The sequence below is a fragment of the Perognathus longimembris genome, chromosome 16 (assembly GCF_023159225.1).
Source record: "Perognathus longimembris pacificus isolate PPM17 chromosome 16, ASM2315922v1, whole genome shotgun sequence".
Taxonomy (NCBI): Eukaryota; Metazoa; Chordata; class Mammalia; order Rodentia; family Heteromyidae; genus Perognathus; species Perognathus longimembris.
The window spans coordinates 50,712,918-50,729,531 of NC_063176.1; the positions used below are offsets into that span (position 1 = coordinate 50,712,918).

The 16,614-nt window shown below is 40.9% G+C and overlaps 1 protein-coding gene across 3 annotated transcripts; it reads left to right on the plus strand.

Annotated features, from left to right (window-relative positions):
* The first annotated feature begins 169 nt into the window (after window positions 1–169).
* Window positions 170–8,805, plus strand: Dcaf16 (DDB1 and CUL4 associated factor 16). 3 transcript variants are annotated; one of them, XM_048364538.1, is made up of 3 exons: window positions 170–326; window positions 6,800–6,905; window positions 7,213–8,805. In XM_048364538.1, exon 3 carries the CDS (start codon window positions 7,816–7,818, stop codon window positions 8,467–8,469), a length of 654 nt encoding a protein of 217 aa, XP_048220495.1. In that variant the 5' UTR covers window positions 170–326; window positions 6,800–6,905; window positions 7,213–7,815; the 3' UTR covers window positions 8,470–8,805. The 3 variants fall into 3 exon arrangements, with proteins under 3 accessions (XP_048220495.1, XP_048220492.1, XP_048220493.1); XM_048364535.1 differs by having other exon boundaries at window positions 7,228–8,805; XM_048364536.1 differs by lacking the exon at window positions 6,800–6,905 and having other exon boundaries at window positions 7,228–8,805.
* Window positions 8,806–16,614: the final 7,809 nt, after the last annotated feature.

Here is a 16,614-nt window from a genome sequence, read left to right on the forward strand (position 1 = left end):
TGCCGCCAGAGCTTTCAAATAAGTCCCGCGGGAAGATGACATCCCGCGAGACTGCCGCGAGAGCGGGAAGAGCTGGCACCACCCACCACCCAACCTCGCGCATGCGCCTGCGGGCTCGTTCGCCGGGCTTCCGGGGGGCGGGTTCTGAAGAGAGAGAGAGTGAGAGCGTCGGCCTCGCCGGAAGTCGCCTCGTCCGGGAGACGGAGCGGAGCGGCGGCGCGACGTTCGGGACGCGACGGGCCTGGGGCCGCTCCGAGTGGAGTGCGCCGCACGCCGTGCGCCGCGCGCCGGTGCGTGAGGCGCGGAGGCCCAAAGGATCCTCCACGGTGAGAACCGGGAGTCCGCCGCGGGAGTCAGTCTCCGCTCCGGCTGAAGGGGCGCGGGAACCCCGAACGGAGGGTGACGCGGAGCCACGTCCCGGAGGAAAAGACGGGGCGTCGGGGGAAGCCGGGCCGCGCCAGGAGGGCCGCTCCCGGGCCTGCCGAGGGGGCCGTCGCGAGCCGGCCCCAGCCAACCCCGACGGCGGCCCCCGTGTCCAGCCTGGGGTCCGGGCCGGGCGACGGACCCGCCGAGGGGCTGCCGTGCCGCGGGGCGGAGGCGGTGTGGTCACGGGCCCGGGAAACTTGGCCGGCTGTGGCTTGCCGTCTGACGGGTCGGGGCCGTGCGGGCTGGCGAGGCCTAAAGACGCCACCACAGCAAGGCGCAGAGAAAGCTGAGGGCTCTGGGGGTCGTGGTGCACGTCACCCAGAGCAGGGCCCAAGTGTCTTCCCCTCCCCAGCTAGGAACTAAATCCTTAAACCTTTGGGGGGAAGGGAGACCTCAAAAAAAGAATACCTGGGGCTGGGAAGATGGCCTAGTGGTAAAGTGCTCGCCTCCTATACATGAAGCCCTGGGTTCAATTCCTCAGCACCACATCTATAGAAAGAAGCCAGGGACAGTGCCCAGGCCCTGAGTTCAAGCCCCAGGACTAGCAAAAAATAAAAATGCCTCTCTTGGGTATGACCAAAGGATGGAACCCAAGGTAGACATAACTGGCAGGTAGCTTTGGAAAGCTGTCCCGTTGGAAGACATTTGTACATCCATTGTACGTTACCAAACGTATCTGGGGTCCCTTGGCTTACTGGGAGACTTCCATCTGCATGACCAGACTACCTTTATTTACCTCCCTTTCCTTCCCACTGGACCAGAACTAGAGTGCCTCGAAGCCCCACACTCCTCTTCCTTTCTCTTATCTCAAGATAGAAGCCTCAGTCTTCAGACCCTCCAGGCCCTGTGCGACTCACCTGTGTGTGTGTGTGTGTGTGTGTGTGTGTGTGTGTGTGTACGTTGGTTACGCGCAATGTTTCATTTCTTAGATCAACTGAATTGTAGCCCAACCAAAGAACCTAGGCAAATAGGTGGAAGGCAGCTCTTCTCCTCCCCCCCCCCCCCCCCCCCCCCGCCCAACACTGCCATACCTGGTTCCACTCGGTATCCAACACTGACCAAGCTCCCTGTACACCTTACACCACTTTAAATTTTACCGCCCCAATTATTTTAAATTGAATTTTTAAAAACTTTTCACCGCCCCAATTTTTTATGTAAGCAACATAAGCATTTATGAATAATAAACAGTAAAACTGGCCTTTTTCAGGCACATTGATGTATAGCTTTCTTCGTATTAGTATGTCAATAATAGTAACTGTGGCAGACAATGGTTCAAAGTACCTTACTTCATTTAGTCTTTACAGTACCTGCAAAGGAGCTTAGATGTGAAAACTGAGGCACAGGTAGGATGTGTACTCTTCCATTGTATGACAATTCCCCTGCTTTGTATTCCAACTTCCTGAAACTTTGTAGGGTTACAGGTACTAGTTAAAGTGTTAGATGTGGTAGAATTTGAGGTATTTGTAATTTTGAAATTAACAGTAGATGTAATTTCAGAAAATACCATAAAGGTATTTCAAGTTCAAAGGTAATCCCAAATTAGGAATATACTGATAACATCTTTAACCTCAGTATAACTACACTGTAGAATGCCTGGAAAACTGGTAGAAGAAACATAGGAAGGGCAGTAATTTTTTTAATCCAGTATATCCAAAATCTTTCTGTTTAGTTACAGTGTAAATTGTTAATGAAATAATCTACATTCCCACAAAGTCTTTGCAGTTGGCTATTACTTCACACTAACACATTCCAAGTGTTAAGTACCCAACACTAGTGGCTATGGTATCAAACAATGCAGAAACATTCTGTACTTTAAGAGCCACTTAAATACCATTTGTTTTATTTATTTATTTATTTTTTGGCCAGTTCTGGAACTTGAACTCAGGGTCTGAGCACTGTCCCTGGCTTCTTCTTGCTCAAGGCTAGCACTCTGCCACTTGAGCCACAGCACCACTTCTGGCCATTTTCTGTATATGTGGTGCTGGGGAATCGAACCTAGGGCCTCATGTATACGAGGCAAGCACTCTTGCCACTAGGCCATATCCCCAGCCCTGTATTTTATTTTGATGGTTTATTTTTGTAGTATGCAGAATCAGGATTAGCTTCATTCATATCACGGACCTGCAATCACTGTTGGATTATCTCCCACCTGCACGACTGCATTCCCTTCTGTCAGTACTCAGGCTGAGAAATCTGGCCACCAGAGGTCAGTCTTAGCTATGTTTTGATTTGCTTTTTTTCAATTTTTGTTTTCTTATTGATGAATGCCATTTTTGTTCAATGTTTTGGAACATTATAGTCTGAAAAAAACGTTGAGGTGCTGTATTAAACACAAACATCATATTGTTTTACTGTTGAAAAGCTTACATATTTGTTTGATTTTTCTCTCTTTTCCTCACCCCCTATTTATCCCCGTCCCACACACACTGTACTGAGAATTGAACTTACAGCTAATTAACATCCTTCCTATTTTTTTATTTATTTTTTTAGGTTAGTCTCCTCTACTTTGGGGCAGGTCTCAAATTAGCAATTCTCCTATCACTGAGTCCTCAGTACCTGGGATTCTAGGTTAGCATTTTACATAGCTCTCAACTTGCTTTTAGTGTTGTGGGAAAGAAGAACAAAAATTTCCAACTATGAGAATAAATTTTTCCCTGTGCTTGATAAGCTTAGTTTAGTCCAGAAAATAACAAAATTAAAGAATATGTATAATAAGACTATTAAGTTTTAAAATTTCAAATAACATTCTTAGAAGGTAAATTTTGCATGGAAATATGCAAGGTAAAGGATTAATTCAGTTTTGATCTGGAATAGTGCACACATGGGATATAAAGAAATAGCAACTAAGGGCTCACTATGATGTCTCCAGAATTAATGCCTTTAAATAGGCTTTTTCTGTCTTAGTGCTGATCGTTAAAAGTAGAGTATGTCTTATGCTGAAGATGTCACTATACCTGAACTGTAGTTAATTAGTAATCTTGCTAATGCAATCTGAAATTAAAGAAATAAGAATGTATAAGATGACAGTATACTTACAAGCCAATTCCTCCTGTCTCAACAAAATAAGGACATGTATTTGGCAGATTAAGAAAGTAAGTAAGCTAACCTTAAAAGCACTTGCATTCATACTTCTTAAAGGTGTATGCAGTTTCTTTTGTTGTACTGTAGTAACAACTTGGTTGATCCTACTACTTTGGGGCAAGGGATGTGGGCGCGGGGGGTGGGGGGGCAATTCTGAGGATTGAACTCGGCCTGGGCAGCTTTTGTACTCAAGGCTAGTCCTCTACCACTTTGAGTCATAGCACCATTTCTGGCTTTTTAGTAGTTAATTGAAGATGATAATCTCACGGACTTTCCTGCCTGGGCTGGCGTTGTACTGTGATCCCCAGATCTCAGCCCCCTGAGTAGCTAGTATTAAAGATGCAAACCACCAAAGCCAAGCTCCTGTTAATCTTTTAAAAATCGTTTTGTCTGTGTTCACAGAATTACAAATCACCAAAGTGTAACTTGGGAATTATTCTAGATCCCTGGAATAAAGCAGAAAATGCTTACGTAGTGATTTACTGCAGACCTTAGCAATTCACTAGATCTTTCAAATACATTTTACTGATCTCCTAATCTGTACCAGAAACTGTTTTGGGAACTGAAGTATATAAAAGAGAACATGGAAGCTAGACAATTCACTAGAAGATAATTAATGAATGACCTGAAGCCATACCATATGACTATGCTAACACTGATTTTTGAAACTAGATGAAATTTCAATTTTGGAAACTATCCCCTTTAGAATGGCATTAATAAAATGTTAATATTATTTCTTGCTATTTTATTTATTTAGAGCTATGCTCTCAAAATCCATCCCTGTTGCTATCTACACTTTTAATGTGCTTTTTATACTCTTTACCTGACCTCATTGCCAATGATAGAAACCTAGAATTCTTTTAACCCCTTATTATGGGTGAAGCTGAAGAATATGTCTTAGTTTACTTGTCATAGGAGAATTTCTTTTTTTCATGCCCAGAAATAACTGCAAATGTAGCTATTTGATTGCTAGGTTGCCTTTCAGAGTGGTACTCCAGTATACAATCTCACCAGCAGTGCCAGTTTCTAAAGAAAACTCACCATCATTTGATATTTTCTTTTTTTCTGGTTTTTACAAAATGGTAGCATAATGTAATCTATGGTTAATATCTCTGGATATTCTCTTTTAAATATTCTTGTCTGTATGTTGCTCACAGCTGGTGCTCTATCACTTGAGCCATGCCTCCAGCCTGGCTTTGTACTAGTTAATCGGAGATGGATTCCCATGGACTTTTCTGCCCGATCTGGCTTCAAACATTGATCATTCAGGTCTCAGCTCCCTGAGTGGCTAGAATTATAGAGGTGAGCCTCAGTACTTTTTTTTTCTTTCTTTTGGCCATACGGGGGTTTGATCTCAGGGCCTCACATTTGATTTGCTTGTTTGCTGGGCTGGTGCTTTGCCATCTGAGCCATGCCTCCTGCCCTTGCCCATTTTCTTATTAAAATTGTCTTTTTTGTTGAGTTAAGAATCAAACCAAGGGCCTACCTACTGCTAATTAATACACTCCTTAGCTGCATCCCCAGAAGATGAAATTTTTTTTGTCCTAAAAGATTGATTTATAGCTGACTTTGTCCTTAAAATATTTAATTCAGACTGAATTTTTTTTTCGCCAGTCCTAGGCCTTGAACTCGGGGCCTGAGCACTGTCCCTGGCTTCTTTTTGCTCAAGGATAGCACTCTGCCACTTGAGCCACAGACCCACTTCTGGCCGTTTTCTATATATGTGGTGCTGGGGAATCGAACCCAGGGCTTCATGTATACAAGGCAAGCACTCTTGCCACTAGGCCATATTACCAGCCCTTCAGTCTGAAAATTTTTGCTTTTGATATGATTAAGTAATTATTTCTTGGCCCTCTGATGTATACCTTCTTTTTTTTTTTTTGTCTCTGAAGTCTTTCTTTGGGCTCAAACATAGAGATATTCCCCAGAATTACACTTGACTAACTATATAATTTTAGCATTTCTCTTTAGGTCTTTAACTTCTCTTCGTAACAGTATGTAGGTGTCGGCTATATCAATATATGTACTAAATGTATCCATTCCCCATTGATTTATCTGTCAGCCTTACATTATTTTCCCAGTTATATGTGGCTCTGTTTATGAGCTCTGTACTGTTCAGTAGGATGATCTATTTTTATACTAATTCCACTCTTTATTTTTGATTTCCATAACAACTTGAAAGGCAAGAGTATATCCTAATACATGCTGATTGCTCTGTTTAACCTGAATTGGCTATATGTATAAATTTTACTCATTCAATATAAATGCTAAAGTTCACTTAGGGAGTAAACTTTAAATTTTGACTAGAATTTTAAATTTAGACAAAGTTGATATCTTACTGATACTTGTTTGTTCCATCCAAGAGTATATAACTTACTAGATCTTGCATATTATTGATATCTGTATCTATATCCTTATAGGTATATGTATGTTTTTTCTTTTTTATATTACTAGCATGAAAATTAAGGGTATAAATTAATAATTTGGTCCTTTCACTTCCAATTCTTGTACTTATCATGTATAATACTGACTAGGATTTTCAGTACCATGTCAAACTGTGTTAAACATCATGGTCATGTTTACCTATTTTTAAAGGGAATGTATCTAATCTTATTTGTTTTAAATTTAGGTAGATAAACTTTACCAAATTGAAAAAGACTTCTTTCTAGCTTTTTTGTTTATTTGTTTTGTTTTTGCTGCCAGTCCTGGGCCTTGAACTCAGGGCCTGAGCACTGTCTCTGGCTTCTTTTTGCTCAAGGCTAGCACTCTGCCACTTGAGAGCCACAGCGCCATTTCTGGCCGTTTTCTATATATGTGATGCTGGGGAATTGAACCCAGGGCTACATGTATACGAGGCGAGCACTTTACCACTAGGCCACATTCCCAACCACTTCTTTCTGGTTTTTAAGGCTATTTTTTAAAACATACTTGTGTCAATACGGGATCAAGAAGTATAACATTCGGGCCTGGGGATATGGCCTAGTGGCAAGAGAGTGTAACATTCGGTTGATAAAACTGAATTTTTCTTTTTCACTTTAGAAATGATGAGTTTTCCAAATTTGAGCCATTCTTACTTGCTGGTATAAGCTCCACTTGATTGTAACATTTTCTTGCCTACATTCTGAATTCTTGCAAGTAATATCCATACTTTTTGCAAGTAAAATGAAGTGAACCTGCATTTATGTGATTCGTCTCTAGTCTTAAATTTTTGTTATTCTCATAAAAATGATTAGTCATTTTTTTAATGTTTGGTTGGGTTTTTTATTTTTATCCTTGTTTTTTGCTGTAACAGCTTCTTCATATCATCACCACCTCCTAAATCCCAGCAAAAGTCCCAACAACTAGCTGCTCTCTTACCAGGACAACTGCCCTAAAATTATCAACAAACACATCTAAAGGTAAAAGTAATAAGTACTGTGTTTGGAGTTTGGGAGCATAAGTGTTCAGCTTTTCAGAACTTACTTTCAGGTGACAACTACATTCTTAAAAATTGACTTACTTATGTACCAACAAAGAATTAAAATAGACACAGATTAAGAAGCACTCCCAGTTTTCTGTTGGAAGTGGTTCTTGAACAAAAGAATTTAAGAGTCCTAAGCCTACGTAAGATAAAGAGGGGAAATCTATAAGTCTTTTTGCTCAGTATATCTATTCTTGGGAGCCTTGAAGTTAGATTACCTAATGTTTTTTGCATTATATCTCTAGTTTTCTCATTCACAGATTAAAGGCTATCTTTCCAGATAGTCCATCCACTGAGTCGCTGGTTTCTAAGAACATTTGTCTCACCTATGGGAAACATGAGATTCTTGCACACCAGATGTTCTTGATAACGCATCTTGTCATATCCTCTGTATGAAAGCAGTTTCACCAGCAGGCAACCAAGGTTACTACTGAGCTTCTTTCCACGTCCGGTAGATACAGAATCACTACCAACAGAGTGCACATGTGTGTTACCTGCTGAGACTCCACTAAGGGAAAATTGGCTTGCCTAAATGAGGACCCTCCTCCTCTTGGGTAGCCAGGTTTGAAGGAATACTCTGACCTGTGCCACTGGTAAGTGACTACCACTCTTACACACTGGACTGGTCCTGAAGACTACAATGTCATCTTCGTAAGTGAAGAATAAAGAACATAATATTGAAGAATTGTACCAATGGTGTGGGAGAAGCACACCATGTACATAATGGACTGAGAAATAGACAAACTTGGTGAAAAGATTTTTCATCTCATTCCTATTAGCCAATGTTAGCCAATAATATATAACTTTGCTTGTTACCATTTTCTTTTTCATTACTCTGTTTTATTCTAATGGGTCCCAGAATTCCCTCTCCTGATCGCTTAACAGAATCAGAAAGTGAGGAAGAAGATAATCACGTTGGCTTCCTAGATGAGAGTTCCGTAGAAGAGTGGGACTCCTCTGAAGAAGAAGACCCCATGGTGCCCAACCTAACACCTCTTGAGAGTCTTGCCTGGCAGGTTAAGTGCCTTTTAAAATACTCTACAACTTGGAAGCCTTTAGACCCTAATTCCTGGTTATATCATGCAAAACTCTTGGATCCAAGCACCCCAGTCCATATACTTCGAGAGATAGGTCTGAGACTCTCCCATTGTTCCCACTGTGTCCCCAACCTGGAACCAATTCCTGAATGGCCCCCTCTGGCCTCTTGTGGAGTCCCACCTTTTCAGAAGCCCCTTACCAGTCCTAGCCGGCTCTCTAGAGATCATGCCACTCTAAATGGAGCACTTCAGTTAGCCACCAAACAGTTAAATCGAACTTTGAGTAGAGCTACTCCCATCCCTGAATACTTAAAACAGATTCCTAATTCTTGTGTTTCTGGTTGTTGCTGTGGCTGGCTAACTAAAACAGTTAAGGAAACAACTCGCACTGAGGCCATCAACATCACTTACTCTTACACTGACTTCCAAAAGGCGGTGAACAAACTCCTGACTGCATCACTCTAAAGATCAGCATTTGCTCCAGTATCTGATTAAGAAAGGAATACATTTGAGAAACTCATATGTTCTCAATAAAACTATTCCATGCCTTGTCAAGCTGAAGTGCTACTAAGTATTGAATCACCCAAGGGTCCTGTAGTTCCACTACAGAAAATGTTTATTATGAGCATGTCATCTTACAAACTCTATGGATAAAATGACAAGAATTAGCCAAAAAAGATTATATTTTGCCATGCACCAGTGTCTCATGCTTGTAATCTCCTAACTACTCATAGGCTGAGATCTGAGGATTACTATTAGAACCTAGCCAGGGCAGGAAATTATGAGAGTTTTAACTCCCAATTAACCACACAAAAAGCCAGACTAGAACTGTGGTTCAAATGATAAAGCACCAGCTGTGAGCAAATATACAGTGCTCTGTCCTTGAGTTCAAGCCTCAGCATAGGCACCTAAATATAATATTTTAAAGATTAGTTGCACCTTCTTCATATCGTATAGTTACCTTTTCCCAATTAAAAATGGTGGGACTATGGATTCATCTCCTGGCTTTTATGTAGATATACCTATATGTGATACCCTTTAGGGTTCTTGTTTATAGTGAGGAGTGAAATTTCAAACTAAATATATTACAGAGATTCCGTATCATTTGCTTCACCATCTTGTCTCTGGCCTAATTTGTCTTTAAGACCAAGCCCCTGGATTTAAAGATACTCCTGTTGTATAGAAAATGTGTTTCTTGAATCATAACATCCAGTCTTTTGTTGGAGGCAAATAGAATACATTCCAAAAGATTAAAATACCTGTGTGTCATTTCTTGGAACAGAAGTCTATGCACTTTCCACATCACTACAAACATTTCAGGTACCTTTCTAATTTCAAAAAACCTTTCTGTATAACTATGGAGTTTTAGTAGCAGCATTGTTTTTCTAGGTAGAGTAGATATAGCTTTTCTTTGGATAAACAAGGAAGAGTGTATTGTAAATGTCTTGCTGTGTTCATGTAAGTGAATCAGAGGTTAAAAATTAACATACATAAGAGAAAATGCATGAGACTATTAAGTCTTTTCATAGACTCTACAATAGAAAAACCTGTGTGTGAAAGGAATCAGAAAAGAGATTTATTAAGAGTTTATCATAAGCCCAGAGCTAGGACTCATAATCCTAGCTGCTCATATGGCTGAGATCTAAGGATCATGATTTGAAGCCAGTACAGGCAGGGAAGTTCTTAAAATTCTTAGCTTCAATTATGCACCAAAAAAGTCAGAAGCAGAGCTGTGGCTCAAGTGGTAGAGCACTACCCTTGAGCAAAAAAGCTCAAGAGATAGTACCTAGGCCCTGAGTTCAAGGGCCAGGACCAATGGGGGGGAAAATGTATCATATGTTCTCTTTATTTTCTTTTTGCTTATGTTTCATAATTATTTTTGAAAAGTAGAATCCTAAAATTGAAGGAATGATAGAATCACAGATTCTGTAAATGTACAGCAAATCAAAAAGGAACAAAGAATTTTTATAACTAATAAGTATTTCTGCTGAGCCTTAGTTCTGTTACAGGGAAAAAAGAGGATATTATAGAAGATAAAATTTAAAAGGTGTTAGTAAAAATTCTTGATTTGAAACCTTGTACTGTTAATGTAACAGAATGAATGTATCAGAACCGTCCTATGTAAATATCGTGTGAATTAGTTTTAAAATGTTGCAAGAACCTGTTTCTTTTTCGAGGTAGGCGGACGCAAGAAAGAGGCTTGAAAATTAAAATACATGATGTTTATGTACCCATTTTGTCTGTGTGTATATAAAAGTGCCTTGCTCATGAATACATTTTTGCTATTGACTCCAAAAGGAAGCCTTTCCCCAGCTTGGCAGCTGAATAAACCAGTAGCTTTATACATGTTGAGCAGAGTACAGTCATTTGTCCTCAACAAGTGAAATAGATCTTCCTTCCAAAGGCAAAGTCAACATTCACTAAGTACTGAGTACAGCTAAAAGATGAACATCTATTTCTGTACAATGTCCATGAGACATATTGGCATCTTTAGAAAAGAAACACACTTAAAGGACAAAAAATGTCATATTCACTGAGAACCCATATTTAAAACCATTGAAGTAATAATCCCAGGTTGCACAAAATGATAAGCCCCTAATAAACCTTAAACGTGTACTTGTGTGCCAGAGACCTAGGTTTGGGGGTGACTTTACCATCTTCATATTCTCCCTCTCATGACCTCTGATTAAAAGCAGTTGCCGTGATTAGGATAAAGAAAAAGAGTACTGGGAGAGAGGCAGGGGAAGGGTGATATTGTCCAAAAAGAAATATACTCTAGGTGGTTGGGGATTTATCTCAGTGTAAGAACACTTGCCTAAGTTCCATCCTCAGCTCTTAAAAAAAAAAAAAAAAAAGATGCTTTAGGTAGAAATATACTCTTTTTTTTTAATATTTTATTTATTTTGCCAGTCCTGTGGCTTGAACTCAGGGCCTGAGCACTGTCCCTGGCTTTTTTTCACTCAAGGCTAGCACTCTGCCACTTGAGCCACAGCGCCACTTCTGGGCTTTTTCTATATATGTGGTGCTGAGGAATCAAACCCAGGGCTTCATGTATGCGAGGCAAGCACTCAACCACTAGGCCATATTCCCAGCCCAGAAATGTACTCTTTACCAGACTTATGCAACTAACCCATCTGTACACCACCTTTATAATAACAGTAAGAAAAAAAACCTGAGGGGGAAAAAAAAATAATTTATCCCCTATTTCTAGAAATTGTTTCCAGAGGAATAAAGAGGATTTCTAAGCCAGTCATTTGAAGGTAGTTTTCTCGGTTCAGATAGCCTTTTTGTTGAAGCAGTCCAGATATCTTAAGCCTGTAATCATGACTTAACCCCATCTACTCCCTAAGGAAAGGAAAGGAAGAATATATGACCATGACAGGAGGACAGATAAGTAGGTCCTCTCCAGGGCACTTTTGTGCTAGGGCTCCTATCATACCCACCTAAAAAACTTTGTCCATGATGAAAATGGTATTGAATGTTAGAGTAGACTATCAGAGCAAATAAGGTACCTTAGTCACTTGCAATATTTTCTTGCTAAGTTGTAAGTTGTCTTACATAAAATAGCTTTGTACTTTTGGCTTCAATGCAGTCCCAGAACTGGGGATAATATAATTTAAACATAGGGACTGGGAATATGGCCTAGTGGCAAGAGTGCTCGCCTTGCATACATGAAGCCCTGGGTTCGATTCCTCAGCACCACATATATAGAAAAGGCCAGAAGGGGCGCTGTGGCTCAAGTGGCAGAGTGCTAGCCTTGAGTAAAAAGAAGCCAGGGACAGTGCTCAGGCCCTGAGTTCAGCCCCAGGACTGGCAAAAAAAAAAAAAAAAAAAAAAAAAAAAATATATATATATATATATATATATGATCTGTATGCATTACTGCAGTCTGAGGAAAGAAGATTGTGAGTTCTAGGCCATCCTGGGCTACACAGACCCTGTCATGTAGGGAGCACATTCCAACAAGGCTCACGAAGGCTAGCTCAGGAAATAGATAAAACTAGTGATTTATGTGTAGATTAAGTAATCTCTGCTAATCTCACAAAGCAATGGCACACAAAGGACAGGCTAGAAGTAGAGAATGTGTAGAAATGTGTAGAAGAAAGTAGATAGAACTCTCAGACCTTATGACATAAAGTTTGATGTATTTGCCTACCCGTGGGCAGTGTCTACTAAAGGAAAAAAAAACAAACAAAAAAACTAGCTGCACAGGCTGGCACCAGTACCAGGCAGACCTTGCAAACTACTTTTTGGTAGGAATAGGGTTTGAACTGAGTTCCTTCTACCACTCAGGCCATGCCCCTAGGCCTTTTTCATTTAGTTACTTTTTCAGTGAGGGTCTCACACTTTGTCTGAGACCTGAGCCAAGCTCAGACCATGACCCTTTTACATTCACCTCCATGTACCTGGGATTACGGACATGAACCACCATGCCCGGTGTTTAGAGATAGCCTCACCAAGGGTTCCAGTCCAGACTAGCCTTAGGCTATGATCCTGTCTCCACCTCCCAAGTCACTGGGATTACAGCTGTGAGCCATCTGACAGTTTTGAACACAATGTGGTACAATGCAATAGTAGTCAATCTACTGAGTTCTTGCTTTCAGTTGCTTGCAGCAGCAGACTCTATATTCATAGACTCACTTGGGAGTGTAAGACCAAGAAAAGGGACAGGACAGGGCACCACACTGACTTGACACTTGGTGGCTGCCACCTCCAGTCAACTTGGGAACTCTGACCAGCTCTTCTCAATGCGATGTGGGAAAGTGAATGCCAGGGTTGTTGGTGGTGGTTTGTTGTTGGGTTTTTTTTGTTTGTTTGTTTTAACAATGAAGCATGAAGACAGGACCAAGATTATTGCTTCTTATCAGTGTTGAATCAGTAAATGTTAGCAACAGCTTAAGATTGGCTCAAAACAGCAAATTGGCTCAAATTAGGACAATTTGTTTGGGAAGACTTAGTTGGCCCTATCACATCAGAAAATTCCTGGGATTGTTTGCGGGCAGTTTATGTGTAACCAGTAGTAGAGTAGGAATTCTGGTTGGCTCAGCAAGAATAAAACTCAGCTTATGGCATACAGAAACCAAGATGGTGTAGTATCAGATTCGATTGCAACAGGAACCAGCAGATATTAAATATAAGAACTGGTAGTATCTTTTTTGTGGAGGGACTATTATATTTAGGTTCATGGCTAAACCCATGCTTAAGAGTATCTTTCTGTCAATGATATCTGCTCTTGGGCATGGTAATCTAACGTACCAATTGATGTTCTGCAACAGATTAATTTGGCAGTGGTCTAAGGGATACAACCTCCTTTGAGGGTCCACACATATGGCCATCTTGCATCAAGAAAGACCATAAGCCAGGTGTCAATGTCTCCTGCTACTAATCCTAACTACTCAGAAGGCACAGATCAGGAAGATGACAACTCAAGGCCAGCCCAAGCAGCAAGAAGTGCATGCGACTTCATCTCAACATAAAAAGCTGGATGTAGGAGCAAACACTTGTTAATCCCAGTTATACAGCAAGAGTTAGATACAGGAGGGTTGAGGCCCAGATCTGCCTGGGGGAAAAGTGAGACCCTATCTCAGAAATAACCAGATTTTAAAAAGACACTTGTCTTTTAAAGGCCTAAGTGGTAAAGTGACTCCCAAGAATATATGAAACCCTGAGTTCAAACCCAATGCCACCAAAAATGACAATAACAAAAATAGAAACAGAAGGACCCTAGATTGACTTTATTACGCCACACTAAATGAACAAAATGACTCAATAGAGTTGACAGCTCTGCAGGTACAACTGAGGGATAGCCACCACATAAAAAGTTAATACAAATTCCTGTACTGCTTGAAGGATTGCTTCGACGTTGGCTCCATCCAGTGTATTCCCTGAACACATAACAAAATATGCAAGATGTTATTGTTCCTGGATTCCCTAGGAAAGTGAAGTAGATTGTGCTAGTGGTCTGAATGCTTCATTTCATTAGCCCACTTACCCTCTCTGAACCAGCATTCCTATAATGTTAATATTCTACTCAGGATGCATTTATTTCAATGTTAGGTTGCAAATTTTAGTAAAGAAAAACACAGACGACAGGGAGCAAAGCAGGACTTTGATATAAACAATGACATAAGACACATACCAGAAAATTACTTGCTTATCTGAAAATACGGATGTTAACTGGCTTCCTGTATTTTCAATGGAAGCCTAGAAATGTGTTAGTAGCCCTAAGCTCAGGCTGTTGTCATTTGCTTACTCACAGGTGATGGTCTGAGTTGGAGACTTTTCCTTCCCTCCCTCCCTCCCTCCCTCCCTCCCTCCTTCCCTCCTTTCTTTCTTTCTTTCTTTCTTTCTTTCTTTCTTTCTTTCTTTCTTTCTTTCTTTCTTTCTTTCTTTCTTTCTTTCTTTCTTTTCTTTCTTTGTGCTGATTCTAGGGCTGAAACTCAGGGCCTGGGGCCCTGACCCTGAGCTTCCTTTGCTCAAGGCTAGCACTGTACCACTTGAGCCACAACGATACTACTTCCAGCCCTTTTGGTGCTTAATTAGATATGAGTCTCACAGGCTTTCTTGCCACAGGCTGGCTTTGAACTGTGCACAGGCTGGCTTTGAACTGTGATAGTCGGATCTCAGCCTCCCAAGGGACTAGTATTACAGGCATGAGCAACCAGTGCCCAGCCATGTGTTTTATTTCTTAGCTGATTGGGGGATGAGGGAATAGGTGATTGGGGGATGAGGGAAGTTCACACAAACGACCCACAGTTAGAACACCTAGAACACTAAGGAAAGGGGGCAGCACAGTTACAAAGTATTTATTTTGAATTTATTTTAAATAACCATATAACATCATTTCCAGAAATATCAACTCCATAGGATGTTTGAGTTTGTTGTTTCTTAATTGCGTGTTTAACTCATGTTCCCTCTCACTCTCTTTTATCATGAAGGAAAATAAGTGTATTCTTCTCTTTTGGTTAAATACTTGATAAGTAGTGTAGTTCTGGCAGCCACTCTTCATCACAGAAAAGGTCTACAAATTTGGAACACCCATCTCTGCCTTGCAGAACCCCTAACTGTTCAGGGATTTGGAGGGTGGAGGTGAGAAGCAAAGTTGGGAATGGGGGGATTGTTTTGACAGTGTGTTTTTGCCCACCCTTTATAGCCAGGCAACAGGCTAATGAAATACTAAAGCCTTGTTTTCTGGAGAAAGTGAATCAAACAGAACAAAGGTCTGAAGGAAGGTGGTAATGGCAGTAGCAAGCTATAAGAATGCCAGTGCTCGAGAGACATGGGGTAAAAAAAGACAAACAACTACAAAAGCAATACTTGCAAAGCTGTTTGGTGTAAATGAACTGAACACCCCATGGGGGAAAGGGAAAGGGGGAGGAGGGAGGGGGGTATGAGGGACAAGGTAACAAACAGTACAAGAAATGTTCCAATGCCTAACGTATGAAACTGTATCCTCTCGGTACATAAGTTTGATAATAAAAATTTGAAAAAATAAAATGCAAAAAAAAAGAAAGAATGCCAGTGCTGTAAACACTGTGAGCCTCTGTAAACTTCCTCCACCTGGTTAGACCTGCTCCCCCACACCCCCAAAAGCTGAACCCTGAAAAGAAACCGCTTGATTCCTTGTAACAGTGAGAGCCAGAGTCTGCACACCTGCTTCATTTGTCCACAACTAATAGTCCCTTACAGTTACACTGCTACCCAAGAAATATTAGACACTTAAGGAAACCCTCAATGAATGATGAGCATAATGCACCCCAAAAACTATGATATTAAAACTAGGTGCAGTGGCTCAGAGCCATAATCCCAGCTATTCAGGAGGCCAAGATCAGGCTGTGCCACCCTGGGTAAAAAGTTCACAAAACCTCATTTCATCTCAGAAAGAAAGAAATCTAGGCATGGTGGTACACATCAGTAGTTCCAGCTAGGCAAAGAACATAGTAGGAAGATCACAATCTAGACCACCCCAGGAAAAAGTCAAGACCCCAAGGGAAAATTAAAGTGAAAATGTCTGGAGGAATGGTTACAGTGCTAGTGAGCCCACCTACCAACCCCCAAGACCCTGAGTTTAAGCCTAATCTACCACAATTTTTTTTTAAAAAAGGATATGACATTCTCAGGAACATTGAAGGATACTAATCCATGAAATAAGAACAAGAGCAGGGTGTTATTTTTAAATCATAAAATAAGAGCTATTAGAGAAATGGAGCCAAAAATGAAATATTCAGTAGATGTGCCAGAAAATGATTTACAGAAATTTCCAGAAAGTAGAACAGAAAGGCTAAGGTGACAGGCATGAACAAAAAAGAAAATTAGAGTGAGATAGATGCAGCATCTAATTGCTAATTCCAAAATGAGAAAAGAAAAGAAAGGGGAAAGGGGAAATATGATTATTGTTATTCCCTAAAATTGTGATACATTCATCTCCTAAAAGGATCCCACCAAGTGGCCAGCATGATGGATTAAAAAATAAATAAATAAATACAAAAGGGGGCTGGGAATGTGGCCTAGTGGTAGAGCGCTTGCCTAGCATGCATGAAGCCCTGGGTCTGATTCCTCAGCACCACATATACAGAAAAAGGCAGACAGAAAAGCCAGAAGTGGGTCTGT